The 14,989-nt window shown below is 50.7% G+C and overlaps 1 protein-coding gene across 5 annotated transcripts in view; it reads left to right on the top strand.

The window, feature by feature from the left end:
• Nucleotides 1–10,010: 10,010 nt before the first annotated feature.
• The window catches only part of Fli1 (Fli-1 proto-oncogene, ETS transcription factor), a 118,510-nt gene continuing 113,531 nt past the window's right edge, over nt 10,011–14,989 (top strand). For 3 of the 5 annotated variants that reach the window (XM_087561831.1, XM_087561832.1, XM_087561830.1), the window contains exon 1: nt 10,011–10,421. In XM_087561831.1, coding sequence (XP_087417957.1) covers nt 10,404–10,421 — 18 coding nt within the window. In that variant the 5' untranslated portion in view covers nt 10,011–10,403. 5 annotated transcript variants of the gene reach the window in all.

The following is a 14,989-nucleotide window of genomic DNA, read 5'->3' as shown; positions in this document are numbered from 1 at the left end:
CTCTTCAGTTATTGGTAAAGAGAAAGATAATTAAAGTTAAAGGTAGTCGTTACCTTTTTCTACACCTGTTTGCATTTGTGTGGGTACCAGCTATTCATCTTTGAACAAAATTAGCTCTGGGCCTGTCTTCAGGATGCCTGTGAGGGCATAAGGAGGAAGACAACCAAGAGATATTACCACAAACGAGTACGGTCTCAGGACTATACAGGAAACACAAAGAAGGAAGATCCTAGAGCAGCAGTTCTCAACCAGTGAGTTGAGATCCCCCCACAGGTAAACAACCCTTCCACAAGGGTGCATAGCAGATTCCCTACATAGCAGATAGTTACAATATGATTCATAACTGTGCGAAGCGAAATTATTATACGGTTGGAGTCAGAACATCATAAGGAACTGTATTAAAGGGTCACAGCTTTAGGAAGGTTGAGGACCACTGAGTAGTAAGTAAATGATCTCTTAATAGCCCCCCTTTAAAAAAAAGGCAGGCCCTGGTAATACAAACCTGTGATCTTGGAGGCTTACTCTGGAGGACCTCAAGTTCAAGACTAGCCTGAACAACTTAATGAGAACCTGTCTCAAACTTAAAAGGGAAAAGGTTCTGTTACAGCGCACTTACCCAGCCCTAGATCCAGTCCCTACTATCAATCCCGGAAAAACCTAGATTAAATAAATAGAAGGAGGGACAGGACAGGTATGGTGAGGCACCAAATAATTTGTTTGGCCCTCACTTCCTCTAGAATACCTGAAGCCCTTCGGACTTCCTACTTTCCTAAAGAAAGTTTATCTTTAAAATCACGGGATGTACATGTAGACAGTAATTTTTATTGACCATTGTTTGAAACATTATGTTATCACTTTGGGAAAGACGACATCTCCTCAAGAATTCTAAGAGCAGAATTCCTGGGGCCTTGGCTCTGGACCGTTAGCCCCCTCCCTTCCTCCAAGGTCTTGTTTTCCTAAGCTATAGTCAGGAATGCATAGGGAGGGGCAACGTGGTTGTGGGCAAGGATCCCCGGGCAGCTCCAGTCACCGGTCCCAGCCTGGCCTTTCACCTTCTAGCTCTTGGGTCTGCTCTTATTAAGGAGCAAAATGTTTCAATATGTTGTGCTTTGGGGGGAGGGACAGGAGAGAAAATCAGGATATTGTTGAAAAGGAACTAATGAATAACGCCCTCCAGTCTTGAGCAGAGCCCCCCACGCGGGCAGATCTGGGCAGATAAAGTATGCTTTCTCCTGAAATGGAATCCTGTTCCATGTCTTTTGGGTAGAAATTTCCAGAGCCGGTAGGGAAGCAGGGAGTGCAGGGAAATGATACTAAACTGGCTTTGTAAAGGTTCCAGAACTGAAGCATCCAGGAAACCTCGGTACTCCAGAAGGAAGAGAAGAACTGGCACTCCGGGCAAACAAAAGTGTGTGTGCCTGCTGCTATTTTTTTTACAAATCGCTCTCCCTCCATCTCTGCTCTCTGTTGCCTCTGCCTTCGCCCAGACACCTAAATAAAAATCTAAGACTCGCTACTCTGGTCCCCAAGAGCTCTCCAGGCAGGCCAGGTGAGCAGTGCCCCCTGAAAACTCTTGAAGGGGAGTGTAAAGATATGAAACCTGCCCGCCCCATTATACAAAGGCGACTGGACAGTTTTGCCAGGCAGCCTTGGGGAATGGTCTGTTGGGGGAAGGGGAAGGCATCTGATCGGACTAGGGTCTCTGAAACCTGAGCCCCATCCATGTCCCTTCCACAAAGGGTAGGAGGGAGAAGAAATGAGTAACATTTTAAATCCCAGGAAAACAGAAGTTGAGGCCAAAACAACTTGTTAGTGAGTGCTTTTCAATGCCTGTGCTCCTGAGGAATAAAAAAAAAAAATCAAAACTCATCATAAAGGTATCTTTGTGGTGACTGTATTTTAACCCAGCTCTAAAAAAGAAGGTAGTCAGAGAATGTATTCCTGGGGGGATCAGATAAGGGGCAAGTAAGAAAACAGAAACCTGGATGAAAAGGAGTGTAGACTACTACTAGAAGGCCAAGTCTGAAGGGCCATTATTTACATAGCAATCCATTCAAACTTTCCCAGAAGTGTTCAGCCTGGGCTCCTTAGCTGTGTGTCTCTGTGTGATGCTGTGTGGTTTCTAAGTATTCCTAGAGATTTCCGGTAACATCATCGGGAGGTTTCTGGAAAGGCAGCTGGGGACAGATGGGTGGCCATTTTTTTTTTAGAACAATTCGTCAGACAGCAGTTGAAATATTGATAAGAAACCGGAAATCAAATTACAAGAGGGGAAAGCCAGAGGAGGAAGAAGTAGGGGGATGCGCAGAGCTGGCCACCCCCATGTAAATTCTGGTGACTCCAGCAGAGGTTACTGGTGTGCCTGAGCTGAGGCTGCATCTGAGTTTTGGGCAAAGGAAGGCAATTTTAACTTCGAGAGGCCACCAGGTTTAATTCCTCATTGTCTAAGTCCCCAGAGCTGGGTCATAGAATACAGTTACATCCACAGCCAGGACATCCTGGAGCTCTTGGTTTAGTTGGTAAGGTGTCCTTTATGATGAGTGTCCCCTGGTATCTGCTGGCTCCTGCCCCTCTGAAGATCCCTTCCTCCCTCCATCTCCCCCTCCCTCCTTTGACTGCCCTGGTGCGCTGGCTACAATCACAAAACGTAGGGATCTCTTCCTCATGTTCATTTCTTTTCTCCCTCCCTGCACTGGTTTTCATCGAAAAAACCAGGAGAGTGTGGAAAGAGCTTTGAGGGCTGAATCAGTAAAGGAAGTGCGTGTGCCAGAGAACAAGTACTTAGTCCCCGAAGTAGTGAGTGCTTGTGTTGTGGCTTCAGGAGTCAAAAAAGCTGGAATTTGTTAGTAAGGAGAAAAGTACTTTATCAGAAACACATTGGCTGCTGGAGAAGCTGCAGGGTTGCCTTGTTAAAGGTGGTTCCAGAGAAGGAAGGAAAGGAGGGAGAAGGACAGACCTTCACGGGCAGAGGCACCTGATACCCTAGGTGGCTTTGCTTCTCCAACCCATGTATTCTGACCTAATAAACTACCTTCTCTGCACCTGAAAATCAGTGCCCTGCGCTCATCATCCTGTGCTCTGCTGCAGACCTGCTTTCTTTCAAAAGAGGGAGATGTTAGTTCCTCTGAGAGGGGCCCCCACAGACCTCAGAACCCGAGTCTTCTTCCCTAATGCATCCGTACACTGGATGTCTCCAGTGAAGAACTCCTCTGCCCTATAGGAGTTCTATAGGCAGAGGCAAAGAGTCACCAGAGGCTTCTCGAGGGAGCCTTCCATGTCCCATGGCCTTCTCTGTTTGGATCTTGTCCTTCCCTTTACTACATTTTTTAGTTACTTACGTTTTTTTCCTACTTAGATTGCTTCTGGAGCCTTGAGGATCCTTCCTCTTTAGCACAAGGTACTCCAGACAGTCCCTGACACATCATCTTACATCAGGGTAAGACCGGACAGCGTCTTTAAACAGGCAATGTGATCTTCACATAACTCCCCCCACACCTCTACTCCAGACCTCTTTTATCCAGGGAACAAAGTGAAGTCTTGGCTATTCTGTACTCAGGGCTGCACTTTGGGGAGATGGTGTGTATACCACGTGTGCAGTGTGCATGGGTGTGTGCGCACGGACATGTGTGTGGCAATGTGCAAGCACATGGGTTACAATTGTTTCTTTTACTGGATGGACCTGCTCAACCCTCAGACCCACCTAAGAGGCCCATCCCTCAAAAGCTCAGATTGCTGCATTTGACAGCTCATCTAAGGGGTTGTTTTCTCCTTTCCACAACCGTTCCCAAGAATGTAAACAAACCCAGACTGGGACATCTGGGTTACACGTTTAGTGAAAATTCCCTGGCGGGTGGGGTGGGGAGTGTACACTGGATGGCCTTGCCCAGAGTAGAAACTGGGCCTCCCTCTGCACAGCCTGTGGAGAAGGAAAGATTCGATGGAGGTTGCAAAGGTGCCTTCTTTGGAACTGGGCTCCTTCCTTCATCCTGAAGTCCTGCCCCAAGGGCCCTGTCCACACACCCAGACCCAGCATCTCCTGCTTTTAGGAAAAAGGGGAACATCTGCCAGAACTTCTTCAGTATAGGTTTCTCGGGTCTAAGGAGCACTAATTATTTGTCTAACACCTCAGAAACTTGTTGGCAGTGGAAATCACCTTCTCTCTTTCTGCCTGCTGTCTCAAGCCCTTCAGGAAGAGACCAGGAGGTTTGCTCTGGGAGGAGTGACTAAACAAGGATGGGAGGGGTGTTGGCGAAACTGGAGTAAAACCATGTCAATAATTAGCTCTTGTGGAGATGGACGGGTGGCTCCCAAGAGGTGCCACAGTAAACTGTGAGATCAGACTGGAGCACGCAGGGCCCTGGGCTCCAGTCATACGGAGGTATGGCTCCTACCCCAGCTCTCCCAGCAAAGAAGCCAAGCCAAGGGGCTCCTCCAGCTCTTCTAAATGGCCCTCATCCTGGGCTGTAACCTCTTTCCAGCTCACAAACTAGGTCCCAGAATCTCAAGAATAAGAACTCTCTGAAGGGCAAGGGAACAACCCAGGGTCTGACCCGGAGTTAAGGGTCATGGAGAAAGCAAGCTGGTCCAGGACAGAGTAGCAAACCAGCTTGGGGTGGGCAAAGAGGCACTGTGAGAGCTGTGGGTTGCCACAGGAGCCGCTTGCCGCAGGAGCTCTTTTCAAGGGGAAAATGGATTTTTCAGCGGCCGCAAAGTTTGTATTGTTGCACAAAGGAGTTCATTGATGTTGGTGAAAGTTCTGCGTGGCAGGACAATCTTCTGTCTGTTCTGCAGGCTTCCTTCACCAACCATTTGCCAGAGGGGCACAAGTTGCCAAGCCCTTGTTGTTCTCTGTCTGCACCAGCTCAGGGTTGTTGACAAACAAGGGAGCTCAGGTGACCTGGCCCCAGGAACCAGGAGCTCAATCTTGCCTCAAGGAAGAAGGGACCCTCTCCACTCAGGCTCTGGATGCTGCTTACAACAGACTAGGGGCTCAGACCTGGTCCCACAGGAGAGCACTTTTCAGGGTGGGGATTGAAAGACTTAGAGAAAAAGACAGAGGAACCTAAGTGACTCTTCAAGATGCCAGTCCTAGATGCCTCGCTATGGTCATACTGGCAGCTGCCTCCCCTTTGCCTGGTTCAGTTCTGAGTATTGTGTTTGTACACAACTAGTAATAGTGACAGTCTGTTTTGCACTGAGAGATTAAAATGTGACAGAGTCTGAAAGGGGACAAGTTCAAGACACAGACACTAAGGAGTCTTACTAAGGTAAGATCCTTTGAGGTGCATCCCAGTCTGTGGTTATAGTGCAGAGAGAAACACTATCTCAGAGTGGTTAAGAGTCCAGGGGTCCAGGCTAAACTTTCACACATGGAATCAGAGTTAAGAGGTGGATAGAGAAGACCAGAAGACCCAGGGCAATAACTCTGCCCAATAATAGCATCGTACTAGAAGAATGTGAAATTCGTATTTCATCAAATGGAGCATTTCCTTGAGATCTCTCTCTCTCTCTCTCTCTCTCTCTCTCTCTCTCTCTCTCTCTCTCTCTCTCTCACACACACACACACACACACACACACCTGCACAAGTCTGACAGGGTTCTCTTTCTTCTCTCCAATCTACCAACCTGAGGATTCTGCCCACTGCTTTTCAGGGGAAGACATCCTCCTTCTCCCTTGACTCAGACAAAGGGAGGCTGCTGGGTCCAGAACCTGCCCAGCGATATTGCCCAATTGACATGTAGGTCCTGAAGCTGTACTTCAAGAACAGTGGGCCCGTATTTGGAGAGGATATTGTATGGAGGCTACTGGGAGGTCGGGTTGGCTGAGATTCCAGAAACTGAACCCACCCGCGACCTCCATAGTCCCCATCATGGCGCCGCCACTGGATGAGGGTCGCGACACCCGGCTGGTCTCCACCTCCTGTCAGCCTGCACTCTCTGGTCAGCCTCTGACTCCCTTGGGGTTTTCTCGACGACGCCGAGTGGTCTGGGGGTTCGACTTCCAATTGTCTGGGGCTCGGGTCTCCGAGACCCTCCTGGCCTGGCCCTCCCCCGCCCCCCCGCGTGGCTCTGCAGGCGCTGCGGCCTCCCACGTAGCGTTTTGAACAGGGTCCGTACTAAGGCAAGAACTAGCGTGGGGAGCGGGCAGGGCGAACAGAGGCTCTAAATCTTCCTTCAATCTGTGAGTGGATGAAGTCTGAGAAACAAATTCAAAGCAGGCGCTCCTGCAGAGCCTTCCTGCAGAAATATTCCCCAGCATTCAAGCGCATCCAGGGGCGGCTCAAGCTGCCTTGTTTGGCTAAGGTCAGACGAGACTCGAGTTCTCCAATAAAAATAAATCTCAAATTAATTATGGCCTCGAGCGAGAGGCCAGACACTTGAAGCTGCAGTTGTGCAGTCTGGAGTTTTGGCGTTTGCCTGCCAACCCCTTCCCCCATCCCCCTCCTCCACGTCTTCCCCTCCTGCTTTGCCAGCTAGATACCCTCTGAATCGGTGGGAGAAGAGAATGCAACGAGAAGGCTCCGCCAGAGACGCTTTGCCAGACCTGGCATCTTTAGGAACTTCAAATGACCCAGATGTCATCGGGTCCGGAGGCACCCCAGGGATCGGGCTCCGAGTGTCTTGTCCTCCCACTCCCGTCCCAGACTAGGACCAAAGAAGCCCGGGAAGCTTGCGTCTGGAAAGTCTTGACCCGGTCAAAAGGGCTGACATTGAGCGAGCCAAGACACGTTTTGTCGGCCGTTTCCCTCCCTGGGGAAGCAGGACTTCCGCATCTTTGAAATTGTCAAGTGTATATAAAGCAAGCCCTCTCATCAGTGCGTTAATGAAAACTCTCCAAATCCCTGTGCTTCCTAACTGTTCACCTACGCGTGTGTGTCTTCCACACAACTTAGAAATGAACTCCAAGATGCTTTGTTGTTGGAATAATTTTTTTCCAGTTTGTGCCTTCAAAAAAATTTTTTTAGCATGGCTTCTTTGGCTAGGAGCTTCCCCTGACTTGAAAATTAAGAATGGGCTGGTGGAACAGCAGTGAAGGTACTGGTACCAACGCCTAGCCCCCAGCCCTGCCCAGTCTGGGAAAGAGTGAAGCCCACAGTCCTTAGAGCGCCAGGAAAGAGGGCGTGCACCACTGTGTGGGCAGGGGCTGCCATTCCTGAGCTGGACTGGTAGACAGGGAAGAGAAGAGCTGGAGAGAGCCAGAAAGGGGTGGGGGGTAGGAAAGGGAAGGCGAGTGAGAAGCAAGAGAAGGGGAGGGACCTGCCCTCTCCCAGCGCAAAACAGTTTTCTTTTGCAGCAGGCCTCACCGCAGGCTCTCTATCAATTTGTCTCAATGCAAACATTCAAAATATTCTCTTTGGCTGCTCATGAAAACAACGTGAGCTGCCAGGATCAAACCATCTTTCCAGATGTCTGGTGGTAACCACATTAAACAGGGCAGACTTGTTTACTGTTGTGTTTGGTTAGGGCTTTTCCCCCCTTCGGGATTTAAAAGAGAACCAGGAGGATCAAGTGGAGCACCATACCCAGAGCAAACTCGCCCACCGGAGCAACAACAGGGGATGGAAGGGATCTGACGTTCTATCCCAGATCTGTTCAAAACTGGGGGGGGGGGGGGGGGGGGCGGTGCCTCCTTCTGTGTGGAGAACCCAGTGAACGGAGCAGGTACCGACAGAGGTGTTGGTGGTAAAATGCCATTAGACTGCAGTGACACCTATGCCTGCCATGCCCAGGGGGTGCCTATGGTAGCGCCCCCTCCCCCGCCCCAAAATTGTGAAATTGCTTCAGTGTCCATTTTGCAGGCAGTGACCAAAAAAAAAAAAAAAAACAACAACAACAACAAAAACAAAATGAAACTCCCTAGCTGAGATGGGGGTTCAAGAGAAGGGGTTGTACTCAGTGAAATTAGGGGTTATTCCAGGAAATTATTCCAGAGAATGGTACTCAGCAATGAAGATGACTGTCATTTGCCAGATCAGCAGAAGTTGAAAAGGAAAACCTGGCGATTGTCTGCTACTTGGCGGTTATTGGGGGGGGGGGGGGTGAGTGATTAAATGTGGATTGGCTATTTGTGCCCTCTGTAACTGTCCAGTGCCTGGAAGGAGACAGACCCTCTGCATGTTGAAGTAAACACTCCTTTCGGGCAGAAAGAGACACAGTATAGCTTGGGTGCACCCTCCTGAAAGCTAGTGTCGTTTGAATGTCTGTAGAGTCCGGGCTGAAAAGGAAACAATTTGGGGTTTGAAAGGATGTAATTCATTCTTCCTTTCCCTTTAACCTCTTTCCTCTCTGGAAGGCATGTGGAAGCGCTGAAGGGAAGAGCAAGAGGGCGGGCAGCCCGGCCGCAGGCAGGAAAGGGTTAAGCCTGATTTCTTTTAATTGAACTCCAGAACTGGTGGCCCCAGGCAAAGGGGGGGACTGACCCCGCTAGCGGTAACCAGATGTGGCGGTCCCAGGGGAGCCCCGGAGCAGACCCCTGGATTGAGAAGCAGACAGGAGGAGGGGGAGTGGGCCCGGCCCGGCCCCCACCCCCCACAGTAAACCGAGTCTCAATTGCTGGCAGGCTGCACCGCCACTCCAGGTCTGGTCACGTTCAGACCCGTGTCTGTATTCGAACCCCAAATTGGAGCTGAATTGATGAGACTAATTTGGATGGGGGGAGGGGGGCGGGAGGGAGGCGAGCGAGCGCAATTGCTCCTGAAGAAATAAAGAATTAATAAGTCACCTTTTTTGCCGCCGTGGACACCCTTTTGATTTTTTTTTCTTCCCAATTTATTCGGATCTGCTCTGGAGTTTTCCCCTCTTTTCCCGGGAGGACTCTTAAATAAAAGTGAGAAAGTCCACAGCGTGGTCTGAAGAGCGTGGAAAAGGTAACCTGTTTTCGAAGTCTGGGAGATGGGAGTCAGGCCATGAGCGCCGGTACCCCAGAGAAGCCCTAACTAGAGTGCTCCCGGGTCCAGCATGGGAGGCGGGGGGGGGGGGCGGGGGGGGCGGATAGCAGAGGGAGCCGAGCCTGTAAAGCGGGCCACGCCGCTGGGTGGGGGTGACAGTCCCTAGCTTGGACCCATAGACCGTCCGCTCTCATCCAAGGTTGGGTCTCTGCTGAGCCGCATCTTGACGCGCTCCCGGGTCCTGTTGCGTAGTGTGGAAGGCAAGCTCGCCCCTCGTCAGTTCCTTGGGGGCTGCGCTGGTATTGAAGGGCTTGGGCCGTGGGGTCCAGAAAGGTGTATTTAACCCAAGAAGGCTTGGATAAGTGACCTAGGTTGCGGCTGGTCTACCTCCTTAGCCGGCTGGAGCCCGGAGGGCGCGCCTAAGCATGGGCACCTCTCTGCTAACAATGCTTGAGGTAGTGAGTCACACCCTTGACAGGTCAGGTCCTCCGGACTCTGAGCCGCTTCGGAGACTAGCGCTTGGATGCGAAGAGTCCTTCGGGTTTTCTCTTTTTCTTTCCTTTCCTTTCCTTTCCTTTCCTTTCCTTTCCTTTCCTTTCCTTTCCTTTCCTTTCCTTTCCTTTTCTTTCTCTCCTTTTTTCCTTCCTTCCTTCCTTCCTCCCTCCCTTCCTTCCTTCCCTTCTTCCTTTTTAAAAATGGTAGGTTTGCCTTCTTCTGCGTCTGAACCTCCTCTGGCAGTTGACGTCGCCAGGTTATCCCCTGTCCTAGCACTCTCCCGCCTTCTTCCTCCCATCCCCAAAAAAGTTTGACTCCGGCTGGAAAAAGCATTAATGAATGTATCTGTGGGAAGAAACGGAAAGTGAATGAGTCAAGAGGGCCACCTTCGGCCAAAGGCCCAAGGGGAAGGAAAGAAGCCAGAGGCGTTTGGCTTTGGATTTGGGGGGGAAGGTGATGGGGGAGTTGCAGACTTCAGGAATCAGGGAGCGGATACTGGGCGTGGACCCCGTCATTGTTCCTGGCCAGCTCTTATCTCCCAGGAGCAAGTATCCTGTGTGCGCAGTGCATGAATGTATCTGGGCATCTCGCGTATATTTATATAGCGAGTGATGCGAAAAGCAGGGCGAGGAGAGGAAGAGGGGGGTGTGGGGGAGGGAAGACAAGAGAGAGCAGAGAAGAGAGAGGAGAGGGCGAGATGAGAGAGAGAGAGAGAGAGAGAGAGAGAGAGAGAGAGAGAGAGAGAGAGAGAGAGATAGGACTTCCTCCCCGATCGCAAAGTGAAGTCACTTCCCAAAATTAGCTGAAAAAAAGTTTCATCCGGTTAACTGTCTCTTTTTCGATCCGCTACAACAACAAACGTGCACAGGGGAGCGAGGGCAGGGTGCTCACAGGGGGCACTCAGAGAGGGCCCAGGGCGCCAAAGAGGCCGCGCCGGGCTAATCTGAAGGGGCTACGGGGTCAGGCTGTAACCGGGTCAATGTGTGGAATATTGGGGGGCTCGGCTGCAGAATTGGCCAAATGGACGGGACTATTAAGGTAAGCAGCGGGACAGTGGGCGCGGGGCGAGGGCCGACCGGGGAGGCGGGAGGGCTGGGCGCCGGGGTCCCGGAAGACGTGGCCGCTCTCCCTTCCTTCCGCGCCCCGGCTTCGCGCGGTCTCCTCCGGGTAGCGAGTCCCCCATTCCGAGGAGGCCGACCAGCCTTCCCGCCCAGGGCGATCTACCCCTTACTCCTTGCGCCACAGTGGAGTCCCGCGGGCTCCCACTGCGCCGCCGCCTGAGGGGCTGAGAGACCCGGCAGCTGAAACCTGGGACCCCGGGCGCGGACCAGAGTCTAGGGCGGGAGATCGCCCGGTCGGTTCCCACCCGGCACCCAGACGACCTGGCCCCGGCGCCAGGCACTCGTCTGGCGGCCAGCTTCCTCACGCCAGAGGCCGAGATCAGCGCGGGCAGGAGTAGCGTTCGCCGCCGGCTGGGGTCTCCGGATCCCCGGGGCGAGTTAGAGGATTAGTTGCGGGAGGGGAGGGGTGCAAGGGAGGGTGTCTGAGGGTCCGTCTGAGCCGGAGGGTCCAGATGGAAGCCCCTGTTTACATGTCAGCCCGATCGGTTTCTCTTCCCCCCTCTCACTGCTGCTGACGGGCGATTTGCGGACGCCGGCTGCCGGGAGCTAACGGGCCCGCCTCGCTGTTCCTCGGGCTAGGAATCTCCTGGTTCTCCGGGCTCCTCTGTGCCTCAGATCCCGCACACTGTGCTTGCGCCAGCTTCAGAGCCAGGGATCCAGGAGCTGTCCTCTCAGTAAGAATTAAACTCCTTCACAGCCGTCCGCCTGCGGTGGCTGGTTCAGAGGCCATGGCCTGGGGCTTGCCGATTCCACCCCCAACCCCCATCCGCGCCGGCCCAGCTTGGGTCTAGGTTGCAAAGTGCAGCCCAGGAGACCCGTGAGTCTGGGTTCCCTGTCACGCTTCAGAAAGGCAGAGTGCTCCCTCTGAAAGAGGGAAGTAGGGCCAGGAGCAGAGAGGAGGGACACCCCCTAACGTGACTAGCCTAAGAGGAGTTAGGAGAATGAATGAGACCAGACCTTAGCTTCAAGGCTACACATCAAGCAGGAATTGCTCTGGAAAAACTATCAGGCTGGTGAGGTGGGGACTGGCAGGGCCGCCATTCTCCAGAACCCAGAGGAATCCACTTCCTACTCATGGCTTGACTGAGAGGAGGTTAAGGTGTTGGCTTTAGAGAATTCAACAGATTTTATCTTCTGGGTGGGGTCAGAGTGTTTTTATTTTCTAAGACTCTCTCTCTCTCTCTCTCTCTCTCTCTCTCTCTCTCTCTCTCTCTCTCTCTCTCTCTCCCTTGCTCTCTGAAACATGCTGACTTAGGTAAAAGGGACCAACTGAAGAGACTTGAAGACAGAGATGAGATAACTGATCGTAATGGGGTTTTTAACTCAATCAAATAGCCACAGGTTTATCAAACTTGACTTGAGTGGGTTCCCAAGAGGTGTGCTCTAGAGACCTGTCAGTGGAGGTCACTGGGCCCTGTTTCTCTGCTTCCTGTTGGTGTGTTCTTGCAAGTGCCTACCTCCCCAGGTTCAGTAACCAGATGACCCTTCTAAAATCTTCACACACCCCCATTCAGAGCACTTTCTACTCACACCCCCCCACCCCAGGAAAGCAACTCTCTCCTCTGATCCAGAAGGGTGGTAGTGTAGCTCCAGAGGCTCACTGTGGCACTCTCCAGAGGCACTCTGAGAAGGAGTGAAGCAGCATCTGTGCGGCCTTCAGACCTCTGAGCACAGGCCCTGAGCTCTGGAGGAAGCTGTGGTCTGCGTACCCAGGATGTGTTAACCCCACACTGTGCACACTGGGATGGGCATGACAGGCATTGAGAGCAACCTTAGACAAGGAGGTTGCTGCTTCATACCAAGATGGGAGTGAGGGCTCTTTTAGGATGACTAATGGGAGCCCATGAACCCCCCCAAAGCCTCCTGAGGAACACCTTGTTTCTCACCTGGGAGACTTAATACCAAGGGCATCTCCAGAATCACTTTTCAAGCCCTCTTCTGAACACCGATGTTCTGGAAGATTGTGACTTTAGTGTATCCTTTAGCCTTTTAGTTATGTAGAAGCCACAGGTTCCTGTTTATATGCGACCTTCTGATTTGGGGGATCCTAGACTCCACTTACATGATGGTTCAATTCCATGCTTGGTGTAGATACTGGAAGACTGAATTGGAAGAAAGGTCAATCAACTTCTGATCTTACTGTATGAATTTACGGCTGTAAAACGTCTTTGACCTTCATAATCTTCATAAAGATCCCACAGGACTACTTTACACAGGTGTTTCCAGTTGCTTGCATACTAAATCCCTATCCCGCCCCACACGGACGAAGGTCAGAGGACGCTATAAACCAAATGTAACCTGTAGACACAGACTTAAGAGTATTTAGCTTGCCTGTTTCAACAGCCTGGGACAATCAGCATCCAGTAACTCTGATGCCATCGTATGCACCTGAGTGCATCTTCCTCAATCACAAAATTTGGCAACATCTGTGGGTCTCGGTGCCCAGGATGTACGTGGTTCCGGATGCCAGGGAAGACTGGGTTTCTGTACAGTTAGCCCCCTGTTTTGTTTAGCATTCGTGGAAGCTTTTGGGGTTGTAAATTTCCAATCCTGCTGCCCTTCCAAATTGTGTTCTCTACTTTCCCCAGCATGTCTGTTGGGTGAGCTCGGCTTGCTTGTTCTTTAGCTGTAGACAAGCTAACCTGCGATATTAAACGGCACCCTACCCCACCCACCCCTGCTCCCCACATTGATATTATCAGTGTTGAAAAGCACGTGACACTGCTTGCTGCTAGAAGAAATGACCTGGTTTCAAACTGCATCTTAGTTCTAGGCAGATTTCCTTTGATCAGATTGATGCCATCTGCAGAACGACGAATGTAGAGTGCGCCCTGAAAGAACGGAGAATCAACCAGAGAAGAGTCAGACATATGTGGGAACCTGGGAAATACGGAAAGCGAGGAAGGCCTGGGAGAAAACCTAGCCCCCTTTGCACTACTTACTTACTTACCGTGTGGGTCATGGCAAGGCTCTTAGCTCATGGGTCTCAGTTTTCCCATCTGTAAAGTAGGTCTAAAGCGCTAGCTTCTTTGGACAAGTCGAAGTGAAGGTGAGATAAGGTGTGGTGTTTTAAGTGGATGCACATTCGTTGAGCTTCATTTTGCCTTAGTCCTTTTAGAGATTTGTTTCTCACAGTAATAGAACGTAGGTCTGAGTTTAACACTGTGCGTATTCCGTGACTTTGAGATGCATTTGTGGCGTACATCCTGTGTTTGAAGGCTCTGCTTTGTGTGTGTAGGATAACCAGCAGTTGAAAGTCACCTAGTGATGGATGCACACAGAGACAAATGTGATTAGCGCTCACACATGGTGGTGCTGTACTGGGTAGGAAGGGCACTACCAATAAGGTGCACAGGGACCTGAGTAGAGATAGCACTTCTAAATAAGCACTTCAGGGTGGTAGAGGAGAGAGGGAAGCTGCCTTCTGTGACTCAGAGAAGAGCCATCTGTCAGACGGAGAGTGGACTGCCACTCTCAGAGCAGAGGAATTGGGAAGGAGCTCTGAGAAAAAGCAGTCAAGAGAGAACAATAGGGGCAGTCTTGGTTTCTGGCCCCCATGGCCCCCAGGAGGGCATGTCACCTAAATTCACAAGGACACCGTGCAAACTAGATGGCCATTTTGTCTGTCCCCATGACCACATGATTGCTCTCTGAAGTGACTTCCAACTGAACTGTCGCCACTTAAAAGTGTTCTTCTCATGCTATTCAAATTCATAGGTGTGCAGTTTTAAAGCTGTACAGACTATTTACCCTGCTGCTGCTTTATCTATGGGTAAGCCAAGGTCCAGCATGCTGGATACCAAGTTCATGATCACAGAAGAAAAAAAAAGTGAGAATTCAGGGGTCCTAGGAGATAGAGGAACATAGAGTAGTAAGTAGTATTCTTACTACTCTAACATGAGGATGTCCCGTGTCACATCATGTAAAATTATAGAATACTGCAGAAAAAGAGCTTTAAAAGAGAAGTCGTGAAATATCTGGCACCTTAAACTACTGACGCTTCTGCAATTTAGTGACAAATATATTCCCACTATCTTGATTAATATCTGTGCGCGCGCGCACACACACACACACACACACACATGCACACACACACAGAGAGAGAGAGAGAGAGAGAGAGAGAGAGAGAGAGAGAGAGAGAGAGCTAGAGAGAGAGAGTCAAAATTTTCAGATAGGTTTGGAAAATCAACTCTTTTCCAAAATAAATCTGCTTTGACTCTATGCATCGTGAACAAAGTTTCCATTATCCCCAAAAATATCTATCTAAAATATACCATTACTTAAATAATCAGTAGGCCCCATTACTGATGGTGGGCTGGTGTAAAAAAAAGAGGTTTTGCCTCTTTAAATAAAACGCTCTCAGCTGTATTAGGCCAGACCTGCTAGATCTATTTTCTGAACAATGAAGCAAGAAAGTCTTTGGTAATAGCCGCGTTAAATAAGATTTTAAATTTCAATGTCCTCCTTAGTTTGAGGTTGAGCAGT

This window comes from Rattus norvegicus, chromosome 8 (assembly GCF_021556685.1).
Source record: "Rattus norvegicus strain SHRSP/BbbUtx chromosome 8, alternate assembly SHRSP_T2T, whole genome shotgun sequence".
NCBI classification, from domain to species: domain Eukaryota; kingdom Metazoa; phylum Chordata; class Mammalia; order Rodentia; family Muridae; genus Rattus; species Rattus norvegicus.
Note: the sequence above shows the minus strand (reverse complement) of the source record. Positions and strands in the feature narration are given on the sequence as shown.